This window comes from Oncorhynchus clarkii, chromosome 21 (assembly GCF_045791955.1).
Source record: "Oncorhynchus clarkii lewisi isolate Uvic-CL-2024 chromosome 21, UVic_Ocla_1.0, whole genome shotgun sequence".
Lineage (NCBI taxonomy): Eukaryota > Metazoa > Chordata > Actinopteri > Salmoniformes > Salmonidae > Oncorhynchus > Oncorhynchus clarkii.
In genome coordinates, this window is record NC_092167.1 from 25016965 (window position 1) to 25039724 (window position 22760).

At 40.9% G+C, this 22760-nt stretch overlaps 1 protein-coding gene across 1 annotated transcript in view; it reads left to right on the forward strand.

Annotated features, from left to right (window-relative positions):
• Positions 1 to 22760, forward strand: part of LOC139378786 (leucine-rich repeat LGI family, member 2a) — a 36855-nt gene that overhangs the window by 3852 nt on the left and 10243 nt on the right. Inside the window, exons 2-5 of the mRNA XM_071121285.1 lie at positions 7451 to 7522; positions 17438 to 17509; positions 17705 to 17776; positions 20096 to 20167. Of these exons, the coding sequence (XP_070977386.1) occupies positions 7451 to 7522; positions 17438 to 17509; positions 17705 to 17776; positions 20096 to 20167 (288 nt within the window). The remainder of the gene's footprint in view (positions 1 to 7450; positions 7523 to 17437; positions 17510 to 17704; positions 17777 to 20095; positions 20168 to 22760) is intronic.

Consider the following 22760-nt stretch of genomic DNA (forward strand, 5'->3'; position numbering starts at 1 on the left):
CCTGCTATCATCCAGAAGGTGAGGTCAGTACAGGTGCATCAAAGCTGGGACAGAGAGACTGAAAAACAGCTTCTATCTCAAGGCCACTGTTAAATAGCCACCACTAGGCGGCTTCCACCTGATTACGTAACCCTGAACCTTAGAGGCTGCTGCCCCATATACATAGACTTGAAATCACTGGCCACTTTAATAATGGTTACATATTTCTGATTTACTCATCTCATATGTACAGTGGGGCAAAAAAGTATTTAGTCAGCCACCAATTGTGCAAGTTCTCCCAGAGAGGCCTGTAATTTTCATCATAGGTACACTTCAACTATGACAGGCAAAATGAGGGAAAAAAATCCAGAAAATCACATTGTAGGATTTTTAATGAATTTATTTGCAAATTATGGTGGAAAATAAGTATTTGGTCACCTACAAACAAGCAAGATTTATGGCTCTCACAGACCTGTAACAACTTCTTTAAGAGGCTCCTCTGCCCTCCACTCATTACCTGTATTAATGGCACCTGTTTGAACTTGTTATCAGTATAAAAGACACCTGTCCACAACCTCAAACAGTCACACTCCAAACTCCACTATGGCCAAGACCAAAGAGCTGTCAAAGGACACCAGAAACAAAATTGTAGACCTGCACCAGGCTGGGAAGACTGAATCTGCAATAGGTAAGCAGCTTGGTTTGAAGAAATCAACTATGGGAGCAATTATTAGGAAATGGAAGCCATACAAGACCACTGATAATCTCCCTCGATCTGGGGCTCCACGCAAGATCTCAGCCCATGGGGTCAAAATGATCACAAGAACGGTGAGCAAAAATCCTAGAACCATACAGGGGGACCTAGTGAATGACCTGCAGAGAGCTGGGACCAAAGTAACAAAGCCTACCATCAGTAACACACTACGTCGCCAGGGACTCAAATCCTGCAGTGCTAGACGTGTCCCCCTGCTTAAAGCCAGTACATGTCCAGGCCCGTCTGAAGTTCGCTAGAGAGCATTTGGATGATCCAGAAGAAGATTGGGAGAATGTCATATGGTCAGATGAAACCAAAATATAACCTTTTGGTAAAAACTCAACTCGTCGTGTTTGGAGGACAAAGAATGCTGAGTTGCATCCAAAGAACACCATACCTCCTGTGAAGCATGGGGGTGGAAACATCATGCTTTGGGGCTGTTTTTCTGCAAAGGGACGAGGACGACTGATCCGTGTAAAGAAAAGAATGAATGGGGCCATGTATCGTGAGATTTTGAGTGAAAACCTCCTTCCATCAGCAAGGGTATTGAAGATGAAACGTGGCTGGGTCTTTCAGCATGACGATGATCCCAAACACACGCCCGGGCAACGAAGGAGTGGCTTCGTAAGAAGCATTTCAAGGTCCTGGAGTGGCCTAGCCAGTCTCCAGATCTCAACCCCATAGAAAATCTTTGGAGGGAGTTGAAAGTCTGTGTTGCCCAGCAACAGCCCCAAAACATCACTGCTCTAGAGGAGATCTGCATGGAGGAATGGGCCAAAATACCAGCAACAGTGTGTGAAAACCTTGTGAAAACTTACAGAAAACGTTTGACCTCTGTCATTGCCAACAAAGGGTAAATAACAAAGTATTGAGATATACTTTTGTTATTGACCAAATACTTATTTCCACCATAATTTGCAAATAAATTCATTAAAAATCCTACAATGTGATTTTCTGGATTTTTTTTCTCATGTTGTCTGTCATAGTTGAAGTGTACCTATGATGAAAATTACAGGCCTCTCTCATCTTTTTAAGTGGGAGAACTTGCACAGTTGGTGGCTGACTAAATACTTTTTTGCCCCACTGTATATACTGTATTCTATTCTACTGTATTTTCGTCTATGCCACTCTGACAATGCTCATCCTAATATTGATATATTCCTTAATTCCATTCTTTACTTTTAGGTTGTGTGTCTTGTCTGTATTGTTGTGAAGCAAGTGGGCACAGCAGACTGGGATAGGGTGAGATTGAATATGTCCGTAAACACTCCAGCCAGCTGGTCTGCATATGCTCTGAGGACGCGGCTAGGGATGTCGTCTGGGCCGGCAGCCATGCGAGTGTTAACACTCTTAAATGTCTTTCTCACCTCAGCCACGGAGAAGGAGAGCCCAAAGTCCTTGGTAGCGGGCCGCGTCGGTGGCAATGTGTTATCCTTAAAGCGGGCGAAGAAGGTGTTTAGCTTGTCCGGGAGCAAGACGTCTGTGTCTGTGACATGGCTGGTTACCCCTTTGTAGTCTGTGATTGTCTGTAGACCCTGCCACATACGTGTTGTGTCTCAAACCGTTGAACTGCAACTCCACTTTGTCTCTATACTGACGTTTTGCCTGTTTGATTGCCTTGTGGAGGGAATAACTACACTGTTTGTATTCAGTCATATTCCCAGTCAACTTGCCATGGTTAAATACAGTGGTTCACGCTTTCAGTTTTGTGCAAATGCTGACATCTATCCACTGTTTCTGGTTGGGGTTGCTTAATAGTCACACTTGGTACAACATCTCCTATTAACTTCCTGATAAACTCAGTCACAGTATCCGTGTATTTGTCAATGTTATTCTCAGAGGCTACCTGGAACATGTCCCAGTCCGCTTGATCAAAACAATCTTGATGGGTGGATTCTGATTGGTCAGACCAGCTTTGAATAGTACTTAGCACAGGTGCTTCCTGTTTGAGTTTCTGCCTATAGAATGGGAGGAGCAAAATGGAGTCGTGATCAGATTTGCAGAAGGGATGGGGGGAAGGGCCTTGTAGGCATCCCAGAAGTTGGAGTAGCAGTGGTCGAGTGCTACAGTCAATGTGTTGATAGAACTTCGGTAGCTTTTTCCTCAAATTAGCTTTATTAAAAACCCCAGCTACAATAAATGCGGCCTCAGCATATGTGGTTTCCAGATTGCGTAAAGTCCAGTGAAGTTCTTTAAGGGCCGTTGTGGTATCGGCTTGAGGGGGAATATACATACATGGCTGTGACTATAAACAAAGATAATTATTTTGGGAGGTAATACAGTCAGAATTTGATTGAGGTATTCTAAGTTGGGTGAACAAAAGGACTTAAGTTTCTGTGTGTTATCACAATGGTTAATCATGCACCCTCGCCTTTCTTCTTCCCGGAGAGTTCTTTATTCCTGTCTGCGAGATATACTGAGAACCCAGCTGGCTGTATGGACAAAGACAGTATATCCCGAGAGAACCATGTTTCTGTGAAACAGAGTATGTTACAATCCCTGATGTCTCTCTGGAAGGAAATTCTCGCCCACTCCGAAAACCTCTTCTCTGCCGGCTGTGTTTTGGATCAGCCTCTGGAATCAGTCTAATTGCCCTGGGCTGTACAAACAAAGGATCCAATGTGGGAAAGTCGTATTCCTGGTTGTAATGCTGGTGAGTTACCGCTGCTCTGATATAAAAAAGTTATTTCCGGCTGTATGTAATAACACAAAAAATGTCCTGGGCAAATAATGTAAGAATTAACACAAAAAAACATGAAGAGTGGTACTCAGTGATGCGTTGCGTTAGATTTGCCCCAAACATAACGCTTTCTATTCAGGACATAAAGTTTATTTCTTTAACACATTTTTTGCAGTTTTACTTTAGTGCCTTATTGCAAACAGGATGCATGTTTTGGAATATTTTTATTCTGTATAGGTGTCCTTCTTTTCACTCTGTCATTTAGGTTAGTATTGTGAAGTAACTATAGTGTTGTTGATCCACCCTCAGATTTATCCTAACATAGCCATTAAACTCTGTAACTGTTTTAAAGTCACCATTGGCCTCATGGTGAAATTCCTGAGTGGTTTCCTTCCTCAGGTATCTGAGTTAGGAAGTATTCCTGTATCTTTGTAGTGACTGGGTGTACTGATACACCATCCAAAGTGTAAATAATATATTCACCGTGCTCAAAGGGATATTCAATGTATGTTTTTTTTTTAACTAACAATAGGTGCCATTTTTTTTGCAATGCATTGGAAAACATCACTGGTCTTTGTGGTTGAATCTGTGTTTGATACCTCCAGGCTGTGTAATGGCTATTTGACCAAGAAGGAAAGTGATGGAGTGCTGCATCAGATGACCTGGCCTCCACAATCACCTGACCTCAACTCAACTGAGATGGTTTGGGATGAGTTGGACTGCAGAGTGAAGGAAAAGCAGCCAATAAGTGCTCAGAATATGTGGGAACTCCTTAAAGACTGTTGGAAAAGCATTCCAGGTGAGGCTGGTTGAGAGAATGCCAAAAGTATGCAAAGCTGTCATCAAGGCGAAGGGTGGCTACTTTGAAGATTGTCAAATATGTTTTGATTTGTGCAACACTTTTTTGGTTACTACATTATTCCATGTGTGTCATTTCATAGTTTTGATGTCTTCACTAGTCTTGAATTAGTTCCCATGTATGCTGAGAACTTGATGGCTGCTTTTCCTTCACTCTACAGCCCAACTTATCCCAAACCATCTCAATTGGGTTGAGGTCGGGTGATTGTGGAGGCCAGGTCATCTGATGCAGCACTCCATCACTCTCCTTCTTGGTCAAATAGCCTTTACACAGCCTGGAGGTGTGTTGGGTCATTGTCCTGTTGAAAAACAAATGATAGTCCCACTAATGCCAAGAGTGTGCAAAGGTGTCATCAAGGCAAAGAGTAGCTACTTTGAAAAATCTAAAACATACAATATATTCCGACTTGTTTAACACTGTTTTTGGTTACTACATGGTTCCATATGTGTTATTTTATAGTTTGATGTCTTCACTATTATTCTACAATGTAGAAAATAGTAAAAAATAAATAAAAACCCTTGAATGAGTAGGTGTGTCCAAACTTTTGACTGGTACTGTATTTATTCAACAGTTTTTAAAATACCTGTACCCTCAATTAGATCTTTATTTATTCATTGTACAATGGACATTTCACACAATAAGCTAGGAGTAGCACAATGTCAGCCTCAGAGTTCAAGGTCTAAATGGCAGTAGGGGATGCAACCAGACCTGGGTGTAAATAGTATTATTCTTGCCTGCCACAATGGAAATCAATGGAATAGTCCCAAAAGTCCCTGTCCATCTAGCACTCCAGTCTCATGCAAACGCTCAAAGTATTGAACGATTTAAAATACAAGTTAAAGCTAGGTCTGGATAGGACATAAGCAATTTATGCCATTGTAATGTGTTAAGTAACCTTGCCTGAGACAGTGAGACCTAATCTCGGCAACCCAGAACCAAATCTTAAAAAACAGTGCACCCATACAATTTTTCCTCATACTGTATCCCACAGCCAATCAATCTTCTGTTCCCAACAACACACTCACAAAGCAGCGTAATCTTCACTCCACAAGTGCCATGTGTGTGAAATCGTTGTTAGCGCCAACTGAGAATGCAGTAGCCTAAAGTTGCACACTTATGTACTGTTCACAGATTCTGTGAAACCCACGAATAGTCAGTTCCTTCAGGATTTAGCAACAATTTGCAGCATATTATGCGGGCTTGCAAATTTGACCAATCACGCACTAGTCCTATTACAACATAAAACAGTAAAATCATCCCAATATTACCGTTAGATCACCGCACTACAAAAACAGGGCTCTCAATTTTAACCAATCAACGTACTTTTGCCACATAAAATGGTTCAATCAGAAGTTTACATACACTAAGTTGACTGTGCCTTTAACTTCATGGCTTTAGAAGCTTCTGATAGGCTAAATAACATCATTTTGAGTCAATTGGAGGTGTACCTGTGTCTGTATTTCAAGGCCTACCTTCAAACTCAGTGCCTCTTTGCTTGACATCATGGGCAAATCAAAATAAATAAGCCAAGACTTCAGAAAAATAATTGTAGACCTCCACAAGTCTGGTTCATCCTTGAGAGCAATTTCCAAACACCTGAAGGTACCACGTTCATCTGTACAAACAATAGTATGCAAGTATAAACACCATGGGACCACGCAGCCGTCATACCGCTCAGGAAGGAGACGCGCTCTGACTCCTAGAGATGAACATACTATGGTGCGAAAAGTGCAAATCAATCCCAGAACAACAGCAAATCACCTCGTGAAGATGCTGGAGGAAACAGGTACAAAAGTTTCTATATCCACAATAAAACGAGTCCTATATTGACATAACCTGAAAGGGCGCTCAGCAAGGTAGAAGCCACTGCCCCAAAACCGCCATAAAAAAGCCAGACTACGGTTTGCAACTGCACATGGGGACAAAGATTGTACTTTTTGGAGAAATGTCCTCTGGTCTGATGAAACAAAAATAGAACTGTTTGGCCATAATGACCATCGTTATGTTTGGAGGAAAAAAGAGGGAGGCTTGCAAAGCCAAAGAACACCATCCCAACCAACGGGGCTGGCAGCATCATGTTGTGGGGGTGCTTTGCTGCAGGAGGGACTGGTGCACTTCACAAAATAGATGGCATCATGAGGGAGGAAAATTACGTGGATATATTGAAGCAACATCTCAAGACATCAGATTGGTCGCAAATGGGTTTTCCAAATGGACAATGACCACCAAGCATACTTCCAAAGTTGTGAAAAAATGGCTTAAGGACAACAAAGTCAAGGTATTGGAGTGGCCATCACAAAGCACTGACCTCAATCCTATAGAAAATGTGTGGACAGAACATAAAAAGCGTGTGTGAGCAAAGAGGCCTACAAAATTGACTCAGTTACACCAGCTCTGTCAGGAGGAATGGGATTCACCCAATTTATAGTGGGAAGCTTGTGGAAGTCTACTCAAAACGTTTGACCCAAGTTAAACAATTTAAGGGCAATGCTATCAAATAGTAATTGAGTGTATGTAAACTTCTGACCCACTGGGAATGTGGTGAAAGAAATAAAAGCTGAAATAAATCTCTCTCTACTATTGTTCTGACATTTCACATTCTTAAAATAAAGTGGTGATCCTAACTGATATAAAACAGGGAATTTTTACTAGGAATCAGGAATTGTGAAAAACTGAGTTTAAATCCATTTGGATAAGGTGTATGTAAACTTCCGACTTCAATTGCATGTACATAGTGTACAGTTTGCCACTACTCTCCTGCACTGTAAAAAAAGAAAAACAAGTCTGTCCACTGATCATTGCACTGCTACAACTGGCCTGCCTCCTCCTTTGAAACTGTACCTTTTTTCTATATATATATTTATATATATATATATATATATATATATATATATATATATATATATATATATTTACCTTTATTTAAGTTAAGAAAAAAATCTTACTTTCAATGACGGCCTACCCCAGCCAAACCCTCCCTTAACCCGGACGACGCTGGGTGCCGCCCAATGGGACTCCTTGATCACGGCCGGTTGTGATACAGCCCGGGATCGAACACGGTTTGGTAGTGATGCCTCTAGCACTGCAATGACTGCAATGTGCCACTCGGTCCCCTAAACATAATCTTATCTACTTTTAATTTGCTCTGTGCTTACTCCATAATCTTACTATCTTTCAGGAGCATTGTCAACGGGTCCTTCTCCGAGATCAAGGAGACCATGTTTGCTCACATGCCATCTCTCCAACTCCTGTGAGTCAATGACACTTGTACTATACATGAATATGCAAACGAGACATGACTACCAGTATGTGTGTCCATGGGAATGGGTAGGGGTTTAACCAGTTGGGAAATTAAATTGAACTCAACAACAGATGGTCATAAAAAGTGTCGTTCTTAAAAAAAATTGATGTTTGAAAATTGATGACAGTAAGTCACTTTGGATAAAAGCGTCTGCTAAATGGCATATATTATTATATATTATTATTATATTTAAGTTTGCGACTGTAGTTACATGTATTCACATCATAGTTAAGCCCCTGCTAGTGTTGCTGCAGGTATAAAATCCTAGGAAATGTTCTGTACCTGACACAAGCTTTCTCCAATTAATAAATCAATGTCTGGTTGTGTGTGTGTATGTGTTTTGCGGGGGCAGGAGAATCTTTGTTGCTTTAGTGATTCATTTAAGTTTGTCCCTCATTTTAAGCTCAACCCTGTAACGTGAACTGAACTCTTGTTTTAATATAGTAAAACTATACCTTTTTTTTATCAAAAGAAAACATGTAACATCTAGTAGTCAAATCATAGTGTAAAAGCAGGTGATACTCTTTTTGGCTATTTTATGGTGTTTTGTGGTAGAAAACTGAGTACGTTGAGCATAATAGATGTTACTCATAGATAGATGGGCTACACATGTTTTAACAAGTTCAAATGTTTTGTTAAGTTTGCATTTAATTGCACACAACATGCGTCCATTCCCCCTGTCACAAGGGGAGTTATAGCTGATTTTAAGATGAAATTGTCAACCCTGTTACTTTAATTGGCATTTTTCTCAACTTGATCTCTTGAGATGGTAAAACATGATTTTTATTAAGTTGAACATGTGTACTTATGACAGAATATAAACATTTGGTAAAAAAAATAGTTATTTTAACCATAAAATAGTTATTTTTGACAGAATTACACTACCCAAAAAGAACTATATTTATGGAACGACGCATATCTATTTAGCCAAAGCCAAGACATGAATGTTGTTCTTACCATATTCTACCTTACATATGACTTGATATTCATATAGTTTTTGTGTGTTTTTTAATTACCTTAACATTTTACTTGTCTATTTTAGCATGTAGGGAATGTAGGCTTAGTGGAGTGCTCAGTACTGAATTTGATGATGAGCATATCTAGCAAACAGGGGATGTCATGAGCACATTCGGTGACATTCCCATTAGGTCCCTTAAGAGTTTCGAACGTTGTGTGATGGTCCAAATGTTCTCTGGGGGACCTTTGTCTAGTCCCCTATAAGTTCCTAGGATGTCACTGAGGACCATATCAGGACCTTTTTAGGATATTCTCAGGATGTTAATTTTACTAGTCCTTAGACATTGCGTGATGGTTCCAAGGGAACGTTCTCTAGGACTTTTCTTGGGACGTGTCTTTGTTCCCTGTAGGTTTTGTCTAGTTCCTGGTTTGTCCCGGGGATGTCCCCGAGAAATTTTTTTGATATTTCTTGGGAAGTTGTGTCATTTTGTTTAATTCCCGGTTTGTCCCAGGGACACCCCCGAAGACATTTTTTAAGACGTTCTTGGTACGTTGTGTCATGGTCCCCTGAAGCTCCCCTGATTGTCCTAGGTGTCCCAAACCATGATACACTATATATACAGAAGTATGTGGACACACCTTGAAATTAGTGGATTCGGCTATTTCAGCCACACCCGTTGCTGGCAGGTGTATAAAATCGAGCACACAGCAATGCAATCTCCATAGACAAACATTGGCAGTCGAATTGCCCATACTGAAGAGCTCAGTGACTTTCAACTTGGCACCGTCATAAGATGCAACCTTTCCAACAGTTCATCAAATTTCTGCCCTGCTAGAGCTGCCCCAGTCAACTGTAAGTGCTGTTATTGTGAAGTGGAAACATCTAGGAGCAACAACAACTCAGCCGCAAAGTGACAGGCCACACAAGCACACATAATGGGACTGCCAAATCTGTCCTTTGCCACACACTCTACAGAGTTCCAAACTGTCCCTGGAAGAACTGGTCGTCGGGGGCTTCGGCCGTGCAGCCACACACACACAAGCCTTAGATCACCATGCACAATGTCAAGCATCAGCTGGGGTGGTGTAAAGCTTTCCGCCATTGGACTCTGGAACAGTGGAAATGTGTTCTTTGTAGTGATGAATCACACTTCACCATCTGGAAGTCTGACGGACAAATCTGGGTTTGGCGGATGCCAGAAGAACGCTACCTGCCCAAATGCATAGTGTAGTGTCAAATGTAAAGTTTGGTGGAGGAGGAATAATGGTCTGGGGCTGTTTTTCATGGTTCAGGCTAGGCCCCTTAATTCCAGTGAAGGGAAATATTAACGCTACAGCATACAATGACATTCTAGATGATTCTGTGCTTCCAACTTTGTGGCAAAAGTTTTGGGAAGGCCCTTTCCTGTTTCAGCATGACAATGCCCCCGTGCACAAAACGAGGTCCATACAGAATTGGTTTTTCGAGATCAGTGTGGAAGAACTTGACTGGCCTTCACGGAGCCCTGAACTAAACTCTATCGAACACCTTTGGGATGAATTGGGACGCCGACTGCGAGCCAGTGTAACGGATGTGAAACGGCTAGCTAGTTAGCGGTGGTGCGCGCTAAATAGTGTTTCAATTGGTGACATCACTTGCTCTGAGACCTTGAAGTAGTGGTTACCCTTGCTCTGCAAGGGCCGCGGCTTTTGTGGAGCGATGGGTAACGATGCTTTGAGGGTGACTGTTGTTGATGTGTGCAGAGGGTCCCTGGTTCGCGCCCGGGTATGGGCGAGGGGACGGTCTAAAGTTATACTGTTACACCAGGTCTAATCACCCAAAATCAGTGCCTGACCTCACTAATGGTCTTGTGGCTGAATGGAAGCAAGTCCCTGCAGCAATGTTCCAACATCTAGTGGAAAGCCTTCCCAGAGGAGTGGAGGCTGTTACAGCAGCAAAGGGGGGACCCTTTGGTATGAGGTGTTCGACAAGCAGTTGTCCACATACTTTGGTCATGTAGTGTAAATGAAGTAATGAAAAATGTATCAGGGTTTTAAGGTAAGTGGTATGCTATTCAGCTAAAATATTATTGTTTGTACCCCCTTGTTCTCCCCAATTGCCATGTTCTCTCATCACTGCAACTCCCCAATGGGCTCGTGAGAGGCGAAGGTCAAGTCATGAATCCTCCGAAACATGTGCTCGCTTAACCAAAAAGCCAGCTGCAACACTGTTCAACTGACTACCGAAGTCAGCCTGCTAGGTGCCCGTCCCGCCACAAGGAGTCGCTAGAGTGAGATGAGCCAAGTAATGCCCCCCCGGCAAAACCCTGCCTTAACCCGGACAACGCTGGGCAAATTTTGCACTGCCTTGTTGAACTCCCGGTCACGGCCTGTTGTGGGATCGAACCCCAGGTTGTAATGACATCGCAACACTGTGATGCAGTGCCTTAGACTGCTGCACCACTCGGGAGGCTGTTGAGTGTATTTGTAACTGAGCTGAGATTTAATTTGAAGTGAAAAGTGGAGGAATAGGCCTACAGGCAATGTGCCCTCAACATTTTTGGGGCACTGAGAAAATGCCAGTTCTGCTGAGCGCAAACTTGAACATTGTGGAAATTCTGTGCAACTTCCAGCGCGTTTACTGTGAGCACTGTACCCGCTTTAAGTTACAATTTCAACAGTGGCCAAGGAGGCTACTGTTGCCATTTGATCATAATGTAGGCCTGCCAGAGTGACCTACCGTCAAAAACAATTGAGAAAAATGCATCCCATTACATTTGAACATGAAAATAGCTGTTAGATCATTCAACCTACAGTAGCAGCAAATGTGTGGTGTTCAATCTAAGTCTACATTCCATGAAACTTTAGAAAAAAAAACCTGCAGGACTTGACATTAACCTGTTTATCCACTTGTCTTTCAGACAAGAAGATGACTGAAAAGGTTGTGTTTGATGCAAGAAACCACTTTACAAATACAGTTCAATATTATTCCCATACCATTTTTACAGAGAATCAGACAAATTATGCTACCCTCTGCCTACTGGCTACTTAGATTATTCAAGGCTGTTTCAAAATACAACATTGCCCCTTTAAGACATGAAGAAAAGCTCTTTACCTTACTCGCTTTTCAAAGATATCTAGAAATGCACACATTTTGTGCTCTTGTAGGAAGCAACCACTACTAGAAATGAGCTATAACTGTGCTAATGAATCACTAACTAGCAAAGAATATGAACAAATGTGCACAAGTGACAACACGTGCACAAGTGACAATTGCTTTGATCTCAAAACAAGCGCATCTACAAGTGACCGTTCATGCTGTAAACACAGTCCTGTTCAAAGTGAATGGCACAAATCCATATATGGCAATGGCTATTTGCATATACAGTGCATTCGGAAAGTATTCAGACCGCTTCACCTTTTCCACATTTTGTTACGTTACAGCCTTATTCTAAAATAGATTAAAACACTTTTTTTCTTCATCAATCAACACACACTATAATACTATAATAATCACTATAATGACAAAGCAAAAACAGATTTTTTGAAGTTTATAAATAAAAAAATAAAATAATAGTATTCAGACCCTTTACTCAGTACTTTGTCAAAGCACCTTTGGCAGCAATTACAGCTTTGAGTTTTCTTGGGTTTGACGATACACTTGGCACACCTGTATTTGGGGAATTTCTCCCACTCTTCTCTGCAGATCCTCTCAAGCTCAGCAGAGGGAGCACCCCCCTATCCACATCGACGGGACAGTAGTGGATAAAGTGGAAACTTTTAACTTCCTCCGTGTACACATCACGGACAAAATGGAATGGTCCACCCACACAGACAGCGCGGTGAAGAAGGCGCAACAGTGCCTCTTCAACCTCAGGAGGCTGAAAAAAATTGGCTTGTCGCCAAAATCACTCACAAACTTTTACAGATGCACAATCGAGAGCATCCTGTCGGGCTGTATCACCACCTGGTACGGCAACTGCTCCACCCACAACTGTAAGGCTCTCCAGAGGGTAGTGAGGTCTGCACAACGCATCACCGGGGGCAAACTACCTGCTCTCCAGGACACCTACACCACCCGATATCACAGGAAGGCCAAAAAGATCATCAAGGACAACAACCACCCGATCCACTGCTTGTTCACCCCGTTAGCATCCAGAAGGCAAGGTCAGTACAGGTGCATCAAAGCTGGGACCAAGAGACTGAAAAACAGCTTCTATCTCAAGGCCATCACACTGTTAAACAGCCATCACCTACATTGAGTGGCTGCTGCCAACATACTGACTCTATCTCCAGCCACTTTAATAATTAAAAATTGGATGCAATACATGTATCACTAGTCACTTTAAACTATGTCACTTTATATAATGCTTACATACCCTACACTGCTAATCTCATATGTATATACTGTACTCTATACCATCTACTGCATCTTGCCTATGCCATCACTCATCCAAATGTATTTTATGTACATATTCTTATTCATTCCTTTACACTGGTGTGTATAAGGTAGTTGATGTGAAATTATATTTTGCTGCATTTCGCTGCACTCGCATTAACATCTGCTAACCGTGTGTATGTGACAAATAACGTTTGATTTGATTTGAAGTGGGATGGGGCCCCTAGCTGCACAGCTATTTTCAGGTCTCTCCAGAGATGTCGATCAGGTTTAAGTCCGGGCTCTGGCTGGGCCACTCAAGGACCTTCAGAGACTTGTCCTGAAGCCAAAACCTGCGTTGTCTTGGCTGTGTGCTTAGGATCATTGTCTTGTTGGAAGGTGAACCTTCGCCCCCATTCTGAGGTTCTGAGAGCTTTGGAGCAGGTTTTCATTAAGGATTTCTCTGTACTTTGCTCAGTTCATCTTTCCCTTGATCCTGACTATTGTCCCAGTCCCTGCCGTTGAAAAACATCCCCACAGCATGATGCTGCCACCATCATGCTTCACCATGGGGATGGTATTGGCCAGGTGATGAATGATGCCTGGTTTCCTTCAGATGTGACGCTTAGCATTCAGGCCAAAGAGATCAATCTAGGTTTCATCAGACCAGAGAATCTTGTTTCTCATGGTCTGAGAGTCCTAAAGGTGCCTTTTGGCAAACTCTAAAAGGGCTTTAATGTGCCCTTTACTGAGGAGTGGCTTCCATCTAGCCACTCTACCGTAAGGGCCTATTTGGTGCTGCAGAGATGGTTGTCCTTCTGGAAGATTCCCCCCATCTCCACAGAGGAACTCTGTAAGAGTGACCATCAGGTTCTTTGTTTTCTCCCGGACCAAAGCCCTTCTCCACCGATTGCTCATTTTGTCCGGGTCGGCCAGTTCTAGGAAGAGTCTTGGTGGTTCAAAACTTCTTCCATTTAATAATGATGGAGGCCACTGTGTTCTTGGGGACCTTCAATGCTGCAGAAATGTTTTGTTAACCTTCCCCAGATATGTACCTTGACACAATCCTGTCTCAGAGCTCTACGGACAATTCCTTCAACCTCATGGCTTGGTTTTTGCTCTGACATGCACTGTCAACTGTGGGACCTTATATAGACAGGAGTGTGCCTTTCCAAATAATGTCCAATCAATTGAATTTACCACAGGTGGACTCCAATAAAGTTGTAGAAACATCAAGTATTGATGTGAGCTCAATTTCAAGTCTCATAGCAAATGGTCTGAAAACTTACAGTTGAAGTCGGAAGTTTACATACACCTTAGCCGAATACGAACCATCAAACAGGCAAAGCGTCAATACAGGACTAAGATCGAGTCAAGCTACACCAGCTCTGACACGTGACGGATGTGGCAGGGCTTGCAAACCATTACAGACTACAAAGGGAAGCACAGCCGAGACCTACCCATTAACACGAGCCTACCAGAGGAGCTAAACTACTTCTATGCTCGCTTCGAGGCAAAAAATACTGAAACATGCATGAGAGCACCAGCTGTACCTGAGGACTGTGTGATCACGCTCTCCGCAGCCGATGTGAGTAAGACCTTTAGACAGGTCAACATTCACAAGGCCGTAGGGCCAAACAGATTACCAGGACGTGTACTGCGAGCATGCGCTAACCAAGTAGTAAGTGTCTTCACTGAAATGTTCAACCTTTCCCTGTCCGAGTCTGTAATACCAACATGTTTTAAGCAGACTACCATAGTGCCTGTGCCCAAGAACACTAAGGTAACCTACCTAAATGACTACTGACCTGCAGCACTCACATCTGTAGCCATGAAGTGCTTTGAAAGGCTGGTCATGGCTCACATCAACACCATCATCCCAAAAACCCTAGACCCACCCCAATTTGCATACCGCCTCAACAGATCCACAGATGATGCAATCTCTATTGCACTCCACACTGCCCTTTCCCACTTGGACAAAAGGAACACTTATGTGAGAATGCTATTCATTGACTACAGCTCAGGGTTCAACACCATAGTGCCCTCAAAGCTCATCAATAAGTTATGGACACTGGGACTAAACACATCCCTCTGCAACTGGATCCTGGACTTCCTGACGGGCCGCCCCCAGGTGGTAAGGGCAGGTAACAACACATCCGCCACGCTGATCCTCAACACAGGAGCCCCTCAGGTGTGTATGCTCAGCCCCCTCCTGTACTCTCTGTTCACTCATGACTGCACGGCCAGGCACGACTCCAACACCATCATTAAGTTTGCCGATGACACAAGAGTGTCACCGACAACAACGAGACAGCCTATAGGGAGGAGGTCAGAGACCTGGCCGTGTGGTGCCAGGACAACAACCTCTCCCTCAACGTGATCAAGACAAAGGACATGATTGTGGACAACAGGAAAAAGAGGACAGAGCATGCCCCATTCCCATCGACAGGGCTGCAGTGGAGCAGGTTGAGAGCTTCACGATCCTTGGTGTCCACATCACCAACAAACTAACATGGTCCAAGCACACCAAGGCAGTCATGAAGCGGGCACGACAAAACCTATTCCCCCTCAGGAGACTGAAAAGATTTGGCATGGGTCCTCAGATCCTCAAAAGGTTCCCCAGCTGCACCATCTGCCTGGTATGGCAAATGCTTGGCCTCTGACCGCAAGGCACAACAGAGGGTAGTGTGAATGGCCCAGTACATCACTGGGGCCAAGCTTCCTGCCATCCAGGACCTCTATACCAGGTGGTGTCAGAGGAAGGCCCTAAAAATTGTCAAAGACTCCAGCCACCCTAGTCATAGACTTCTCTCTGCTACCACATGGCAAGCGGTACCGGACCACCAAGTTTTTTATTTTTATTTTACCTTTATTTAACCAGGCAAGTCAGTTAAGAACAAATTCTTATTTTCAATGACGGCCTGGGAACAGTGGGTTAACTGCCTGTTCAGGGGCAGAACGACAGATTTGTACCTTGTCAGCTCGGGGGTTTGAACTCGCAACCTTCCGGTTACTAGTCCAACGCTCTAACCACTAGGCTACCCTGCCGCCCCAAGTCTAGGTCCAAGAGGCTTCTAAACAGCTTCTACTCCCAAGCCATACAGTTCCTGAACATCTAGTCAAATGGCTACCCAGACTATTTGCATTGCCCCTCCCCTTTCCACACCACTGCCATTCTCTGTTGTCATCTATGCATAACTCTACCTATATTCCGTTGTATGTACATGTACATAGTACCTCAACTAACCGGTGCCCCCACACATTGACTATGTCCTGGCACCCCCTTGTATATATTGTTATTTTTTACTTCTGCTCTTTAATTACTTATTACTTTTATCTCTTATTCCTATCTCTATTTTTTTTTAAACAGCACTGTTGGTTTGGGACTCGTAAGTAAGCATTTCACTGTAAGGTTGTTGTATGCGGAGCATGTGACTAATAAAATGTTATTTTATTTTATATTGCGTTGATTCGAGCACAATTCACACAGTAAAGCTAAACATTGATAGTGTTAACTAAATGGGAAAACTAAAGAGTTGAGTGAAGTTCAATCTCATGCTTCTCTGCGCGGGCTGATATTTCTTCTGTGTGGCACTCAGAGGGAACATTACCTACAGTTGTAATCAGTCATTGGTACAGACATTGTGGCGTAGCAGAAACATTGGAATGTCGTGAACCTAGAGGTTGTGAGTTCAAATCCCAGGTGAGGATGTGTTCAATAATAATTACTGTATGAATAAACATACACAATGTATGTCAAACTGTGTTAAATACAAAACCTCCAGGGGACCAGAACATAACATCCCAAGAATGTCCTTGGGGATGTCCCAGGGAGCTAGACAAAACCTCTAGGGTACAATGACAGAATGTCCTGCTGACTTCGGGTGACCCTTTTATGACGTCCCGGGGACATACTAACGGCTCATTATTGTTAGCAGGGTATATCCTTATTATGAAAGTGAGGTATACATAATATGGACACACTACCAGTCTGTAATCAGTAGGCAATTTTAAGGACAGATGCCTTGTTCCAGGGTAAGGTACAGTTGTCCATCAGCAATTTACATTTTAGTGCAAGCATGACATTCATTGTGACCCTCATGTTTATAAAAAGGCTTATCATAGCAAAACTGTACTTTTGAGCTCATCTCAGATTACAAGGTCACAAAAAGGGAACATGGAGATAATGTATTGTCAGTGATATACTGGAGGACAGAGGTAGATTTATCCTCAAACCTAAACATCCCCACGCTGGGTAACACTATGATATCACTATAGTGAGATGACCATCATTTGAGGATACAATTTTGACTTAATTTTTGATTGCTATTATTAGAAATGAACTTAACCTTTTAGTTGTATAGTATATATCATGTTAAAATATCAGTGATTCTACATGTGAAGGTTTGTCAATGACGTGTGACATTAAATGTTATGATATAATGAATTATAATAAATCAAAATTATACATTTACTTTTTAAACTACAATGTCTTTCTATATTTGCACTTGTGTTCAAAGTAACTAACTGTTTATATATTTTTATCATAGACTTCTTAATTCAAATTCTGTGATGACAATAAGGGACGATGCATTTTCTGGCCTTCCACACCTGGAGTACCTGTAAGTGCCTTTCCATTCATTCACTCATCTTTAGAATAATGATATACTGAAGCTAATTTTGTTGTTCAAGAAATGAGCTACTGAGTAACTGTATCCCTTTTATTATAGTCAGGATTAATTCTACGATACATTAGCCCCATGTGATCACACAATCCATTTTCTCTTTTGAAGTGCTGTATAACCTTTGTTCTTTAGGTTCATTGAGAGTAATAAGATAGAGACGGTCTCCAAATATTCCTTCAGAGGACTCAGGGACCTGACTCACCTGTAAGTTCAAATAATCATCATCATTGTCATTAGAGGAAGTTAGATTTAACAACTTGATATTAGATGGTTCCTCACTTTCAAAGTAATCTATGGGCCAAGACTACGAATTTCAGCTAACTTTACCCACCACTAGCTAACAAGCAAAGGAAGTGATAGGAGCAATCAACAACCACAAAAAATCATGGCCAAATCAACTGAAATCAACTACTTGTGGTTTGACATTACGTGACCTGACAGATAGAAATTTGAGTTATAGATCTGTCATTCTAATTGAAGGTAAGTATGATAAGTGTGTGTGTTATTGTGTGCTGTTATACAGTATGTGTTCTATTTCCTCCTTAAGATTTGTTTTTGTTTCTTTTTGTTCACCAGATTCTACAAAATTGTTGGTTATTGAAAATATATTTCACAACGGTATAGTTGGTACAATGATTCTCTACAAAATACATTGCTTGTTTTGTCACAAAAACTGAAATTAGGTGAACATTTTAGAATTTTAGCAACCAGTTAATGGCAGAGCAATTTCTACATAATGCAGCTTTAAAAGTGATTAGGCCATTTACAATCACTTCCATTGATTGTTAGCTAGCGGTGGCTAAAATTAGCTGACGTTTATAGTGGTTGTTTAAAGAAAACTGAACTATGGATTATAGTATCTCCTGGCCCATAGACTACTTTAATAAGGGCAAGGAACCATCTAACTTCAAGTAGTTGAATCCTGAACTTCTCCTTTAATTCTTGTGAAGAAAATGTATGTTTGGGGATAATGCAGTAGTATTTTAGCCCACATTGTCTTCTTACCAGGGAATTACCAGGTTTACAAGGGCTTACCAGAGCTACAATGATATTCTACCCGAAATGCAACCTAATGGTTTCCCACTTATTTTCCACTTGCATTTGGTAGTAGTGATGTATTAATGTCAATTGAAGGCTAAGGGCTCTACTTTTAGCTTGTCACAAGGCAGTGCTATTGTCAAATGCAAGTAGGTTGGCCATTTTGGCTTGTTAATACCGGTACTGTTATTTTCTAACCATATCGCCAGTTGGCAATTTACCGGTCTAACATCAGCTCGCCTGCACTGAGGTGAAAACTCAAGTGGTAACATTTAATGATCTAGTGCTGTCAAAAACATTATTTCCATGTGTTTCATATATATTTCCACACTATGAGGTTGGAATAATTACTGTGAAATTTAGAAAATTATGACAATGCCCTTTTAGTGTAAGAACTGTTTGAAAAGACCGCCTGAAATTTCAGCCTGTTTTGGTGGGATGGAGTTTTAGTCTGCCTGGTAAATTAGTTAATAGACCAATAAGAAAGAGAGTTCCAAACCTCTCTGCCAATAACATCTAGTTTTCCCCTCCCCACTCAGAAATTGCTTGAGGAATTGCTTTTAGCTAAGAAGCTATTTTTGTTTCGTTTTGACGATTTTAATTGATAACAAACACAGTAAGGTACTTAATTGTTAACCAGAAATGATTTTATATTGAATTAAAACAATGTCTGCATTGGGCCTTTAAGACCAACCAGCACGTCTTAGTGGTAATACAGTTTTTTTATGTCAATGATTTTGTCAGTGGGTGGGGCAGAGTAGTATATTATAGCCTAATCTGTAGTTTATCACCAATGCTCTATTAAAAGATTACCTTTGGGAGAAGCAAAACAGTCAGCGGACATCCCTCTTTTCTTTTTATATTGGATATTCTTTTTGGTCAGCTCCTGTGAAAAGTTTGGATGAGCATCATGTGCATTATACCCTCTACTTTCTATAGCCTACAATGATATTATGCCAATACAGTCTGAGTGTCTGACCTGAATGCAAAATTGTTTTGTATATAAATATTGCCAATATTTGCCTGTTTGTTTGTTTACTCTTTCTTCGGGTGACAAAGTTTGGCATAACAACAACAAATGTAGGCTAATCTTATTAAAATGTTTGGCTCGCACATGCAATGTAATTTACTATGGTCTAGTGCAAATGCAATGTGTAGACTGATAGACTTCCATGTTGAAGCTTAACAAAAATGTGAACTGCAAACATTTCTAACAAATGTACAAAAATGGATGGATACTTATAGTTGTTATTACTGCTGCACTGGTCATTGCGTTTGAAAACAGAGCTGTTGAAGTGTGTGAAAACACAGACTACTACTGACATTTAAAAAAAAAAATACAATATTGTATGTGAAAAAAATATTTTACCATTTTTGGGTATATTTTTTTCTGGAAAATCTTGCCCTTTGGCCCTCTGTATTTCCATGATGATTAATTGACAGGAATATCTGCAGAATTAATCTGACAATGCTGTTTTCCCTCAGGTCTTTGGCAAACAATAAATTAAAAGCGTTACCCAGGGATTCCTTCATCGACCTGGACTCATTGATTGAGCTGTGAGTTGTTATGCATGTGCATTCGATGTGTAGTGATTATTTCTTTAACTGTATAAAACATGTATGGTTGCTTTCAGGATAACTTGAACAAAGGCAGTTTTCAAAGAAAGACTTGAAGGACAAGTTCTTATTTTTTTTAAACCAAATCTCTATTTTTTTTTATGTAAATGGTATGTTATAGAAGAGTTCAGACACTTTTTGGGCAATTTTAGTTTGTTATGAGAAACTGTTTTGAGAAACTTGTTCTGCAATTCCAGGGTAGGAATAAAATATGTATTTTTACACTCTCTGTATAGTGATGCAGGTCTTTAGATGTTGTACATATAAAATTGTGTCATTCCAAACTTTTTTGGCAACGTTATATTCCATTGTGTTCGACTTGAGCAATACTTTTCTGGCTAGCCAGCGCATGCGCACTCTTCTATAACGTGTCATTTACATAAGAAATAATAATTTGGTTGAAAAAAGATGAACTTGTCTTTTAAATGTTTTCTTTAATGCTGAGCACAGCTCCCAGACTGTCTGCAAATGAACAGCAATGACAAACCTTGCATGTGTTGCAGCTGTGATACATACTGAATTGCTCATTTCTCTGGTTAATTGAACCTATTCTAATATTCATGCAGGGAAAGTAATCTAAAATTCATTATTTTGAGTAATCCAATGGATTACATTACTGATGACAATTTTAAACAGGTAATCTGATCTATAATGTAATACAAACCATCAAAATCACAATTGGAAAAAATTTCATCAGCATAACACTGAAAGTAATTTTGTGTTTCCCATAAAGGTAACACATACAATGAGTTTATTTTGATGAGTCCTTGAAAGAAACATGTTCTTGTAAGGATGAGTTGGAGGTGGAAATGAAGAAGGATTCTTACACCCCTAACCACTATTTGAATGCCATTCTTACTCTAGAGAAGGTCAGAAAGGTTGAGCGGTCTAAACCGAAGAAAGCCACAGGAATTGATGACTTATCTAATTCAGTTATGAAATCACCTAAATTGTTGCGAACACAATTGCGGACTCTTCCAGGCTTGTTTTGAGAACGGCATTATTCCATCTGTATCGTACAAATCTACAATCAAGCCTATTCCAAAATCCTCAAAAAATGACCCTAAAATCCCATTGAACTACAGAGGGATTACTCTAATTAGCACTGTATATAAATTGTATTCCTTCATTCTAAATAAAAGGCTCTCTCACTAACCAGAACTGTCTGGTCAGCTTGCTGATGAATAGAATGGCTTTAGGAAAGTCAGAGCCTGTATAGACCACGTACATGTACACTGAGTATACAAACATTAACTCAATTAACGCAACTCAATATTAGGAAGCTATTCCTAATGTTTGGTATACTCTGTGTATACAGTATACTGTCTCTAAAGTAATCAGAATGATAGAGAGAGAACCCATTTTTGCCTGTTTTATTGATTTTCAGAAGGCTTTCGATTTGGTTAATAGAAACCTTGCTTTTAGACAAAAATGGGAATTGATGGAAGATTCTATGATGCAATTAAAGCCCTGTGTAGATGCCCAGTTGCCTCTGTACAGGTAAATGAACAGAGGACTGGATGGTTTCCCACTCTGTTTGGGCTCAAACAAGGTGAGGTGCTCTCCCCAACGTTATTTGCCCTTTTTGTTAACAACTTGGCCCATCAAATCAAACACGAACATTTAGGAGTTAAACTAAATGACACGACTCGGGACACTACTGTATGCAGATTATATTGTCCTTGCAGAGACTGAGCATGATTTGCAATGTATGTCAATCTCTGGTGTACGAAGTGGAGATAGTGATCCACCAAGATAAAACCCATATAATGCACTTCAGGAAAAAGTGTACAATAAGAAGTAATCATTACTTTTCTTAAGGAGCAATATGCGTAAAGTACACTTGTTCATATAAATACATTGGTTTCCTTTTTGATGAATACATGACATTTGAGAGGTGTATAAAGTCCATATCTGATTCTGCAGGTAGAGCGTTGGGGTCCATTTGTAGTAAATTGGAAATCTGTAAAGACCTTGGCTATTGTACATATTCACAAGTCTATAATTCACGTGTGTGTACTATATTGAACTATGCTGCTGAAATCTGGGGTTGTAAAGAAACCAAAATAACTAACTCAATTCAAAACAGAGCCATAAGATGCTTCCTTGGAGTGCATAAGCCTTGCTATTCAAGGAGACATGGGATGGGAGCCCAATGAAATAAGACAGAGGGGTGAAATGATTAGGTTATGGAACCGTTTTATTGATATGCATGAGGACAGAGTAACAAAAAAGGAGTTCAACTGGGATAAAACACAATTACCCTTGGACAAAATGAACTCAATTACATATGTTAGGAAGCTGATCTACAACACATATTTAGAAACAAGTTACAATGCAATGTCATCCTGATCAAACACAAGTTAACCCTTAGCTACAAAGACAAATTATAAACTGATACAGTTGAAGTCGGAAGTTTACATACACTTAGGTTGGAGTCATTAAAACTCATTTTTCAACCACTCCACAAATTTCTTGTTCACAAACTATAGTTTTGGCAAGTCGGTTAGGACATCTATTTTGTGCATGACAC